Here is a 2,132-nt window from a genome sequence, read left to right as displayed (position 1 = left end):
GAGAGAGAGGGCCTCAGAGAAAGTTTAGAGCCCTTACGATCACTACTACATCTTTCTTTGAGGAAATACTTTCATCTTTTTTTCTAAGTCTTTATTTGAATATTTTTCAACTGAGATCCCTATAGTCGGAATAAGATCTAATTAGCACTTTTCTATAGCCACGCCAACGGAACATAATCGGAAATTCCAAGGGAGTTTGTATCGCTAGAGCAAGTCTCCTCGTAGCCTTGTCGTGACGGAGCAATTTCGTTTTTAGAACAGCGCTTCGTACACGCCTCATCCCAGGCCGCCGGTCCGATTTTAAATATTTCTTATTTAATGTAACTATATAGGTATTTTATTTATTTATTTATTTATTTAGCAATTTATTTATTTTGAAATATTATTTTAAATTAATTCAAAAATGGAGTAAATATCTCCAACAACAACATTATAGAATACGTTTAAACAGAGGACCCAAAGCATTTCTCATGTGAAAAAAGGAAAAAAAAAAAATTCTAGATTTGGAAGTGATGACGAATGTCAAATCATAATTTTTTTTTATTAATATTCAAGCCCAACTCCTGGACCTTAATTCGAATTCCACAACAACTCTTATCCTCCAAAAAATTGCAAATGAAACGAACCTACAGAGCACCCAACAAGAGAACAATCATGGCAAACCCAAGGCGTAAACCTACGAGTAGAGTGTTAGCCGACGAATGTTGCCCGGTCGGCATCGTAGTTGGAGACCCTTCATTAGGGCTTGCCGCAATCGGATCGCTCGTCATGATAGTTGGTGAGGGAGGTGATGCCAAAGGAGCATCAATATTTGGCGAAGCCGCTGTCGGTGATGGTGTGCTTGCCTTCGTAGTTGGCGATGGTGCACTCACCTCTGCACTTGGTGGGCTAGCTGCAGCTTTGTCTGGTGAGCTAGCTGCCTTCTCTGGTGGGCTAGCTGCAGCTTTGCCTGGTGAGCTGTCTGCTGCCTTCGCTGGTGGGCTAGCTGCAGCATTCGTTGGTGGGCTTGCAGCTTTCGTTGGTGGTGGCGTCACAGATTTTGTTGGTGGGGTCGCGGCCGTCGTAGGTGGGCTAGCTTTCGGCGCATCGGCATGTGTAGGCGCTGTTGTCGAGTCATTTGTTGGGTTCGGTTTCGGTGGCGGGGAAGCTAGCTTGATCGGTTGGGTTGCTGGTGTTGGAGCCAGGGCTTTCTTGGGAGCAGCGACAGAAGTAGGAGGTGGCGAAGTAGCTTTTGTGGGAGGTGGTGTGGTCGTCGTCTCGCCGCCTTCCAAGCCAGGAGGAATGATGGCACTGCTAATCTGTAGGACGGAGATATTGTAGGGCCTAGCAGCGACAACCTTGATCAGGGTGGACGTGATAGGGGCGCCAGGTACAGAAGAGCCGAAAACCATTTGGTCGTCAGGCAGCTCGGTGTAATTTAGGAAGCCCGTGCGACCGGCGGCAGCGCCGGTCCCCTGAAAGAGGGTAGTGAGGAGGGCACTCTTGTTGCCAAGCTTGTCGAGTATGACAGGGTCATAGTAGTCAAGGAGGACATGGACGGCCAGGGCATTCTTGAGGGCATCATGTGGGAGGGAGGAGAGGGGGCTGATCGCGGCGTTGTCAAGCACGAGAACTGTGATGGTTTGGCGTTGATTGATCTCATCTGCGAGCTTTGTTTGCGAGAGGAGGTTGTTGAAGGTCGAGTACTCGGAGAAAGGGGCGAGGATCTCAGTGATGTTGTGGGCCGTGGACAACGAGAGGAGTGATAAGAGGACGATGAAAGGAGGCACCATGGCCGCTGCTAGCTTAGATGCCATCTTTTGGGGACTTGTTTATTTCTTTTCTTTATTTGAAAGGAGGTGGTTGGGCTTAGGGGAAGACTTCGGGAGAGGAACATTTTATAGCTTTTGCTGTTACTATATTTAGATTGTTTATCTTCGCCAAATTCGTTGGGCAGTTAGCATTTGGGCTCTTTTGGACCATCAAAGAAATTTTTTCTATTAGGGGATCACTCCTAGTTTAGATAGCTCCCTTGTGACGGAGATTGAAGGGATGACTTCGTCTTTATCTGAACAATGGGCACTCCTTCCACCACAATTCGCAGAATTATAGTTGACTAGGCTATATTTAGGGCTTGTTAAGTTCATCGGTTG

At 47.0% G+C, this 2,132-nt stretch overlaps 1 protein-coding gene across 1 annotated transcript; it reads right to left on the bottom strand.

The window, feature by feature from the left end:
- Nucleotides 511–1,861, bottom strand: LOC109725505 (fasciclin-like arabinogalactan protein 3). The gene has a single exon (XM_020254716.1). It carries the CDS (start codon nucleotides 1,794–1,796, stop codon nucleotides 627–629), a length of 1,170 nt encoding a protein of 389 aa, XP_020110305.1. The 5' UTR covers nucleotides 1,797–1,861; the 3' UTR covers nucleotides 511–626.

Source organism: Ananas comosus, linkage group 20, assembly GCF_001540865.1.
Source record: "Ananas comosus cultivar F153 linkage group 20, ASM154086v1, whole genome shotgun sequence".
In the NCBI taxonomy this organism is placed as follows: domain Eukaryota; kingdom Viridiplantae; phylum Streptophyta; class Magnoliopsida; order Poales; family Bromeliaceae; genus Ananas; species Ananas comosus.
This window is presented reverse-complemented; position numbering and strand designations above follow the sequence as displayed.

Bases quoted from the DNA above. Each gene is read 5' to 3' on its own strand.
- LOC109725505 (XM_020254716.1), bottom strand. From the start codon at position 1,796: ATGGCATCTAAGCTAGCAGCGGCCATGGTGCCTCCTTTCATCGTCCTC.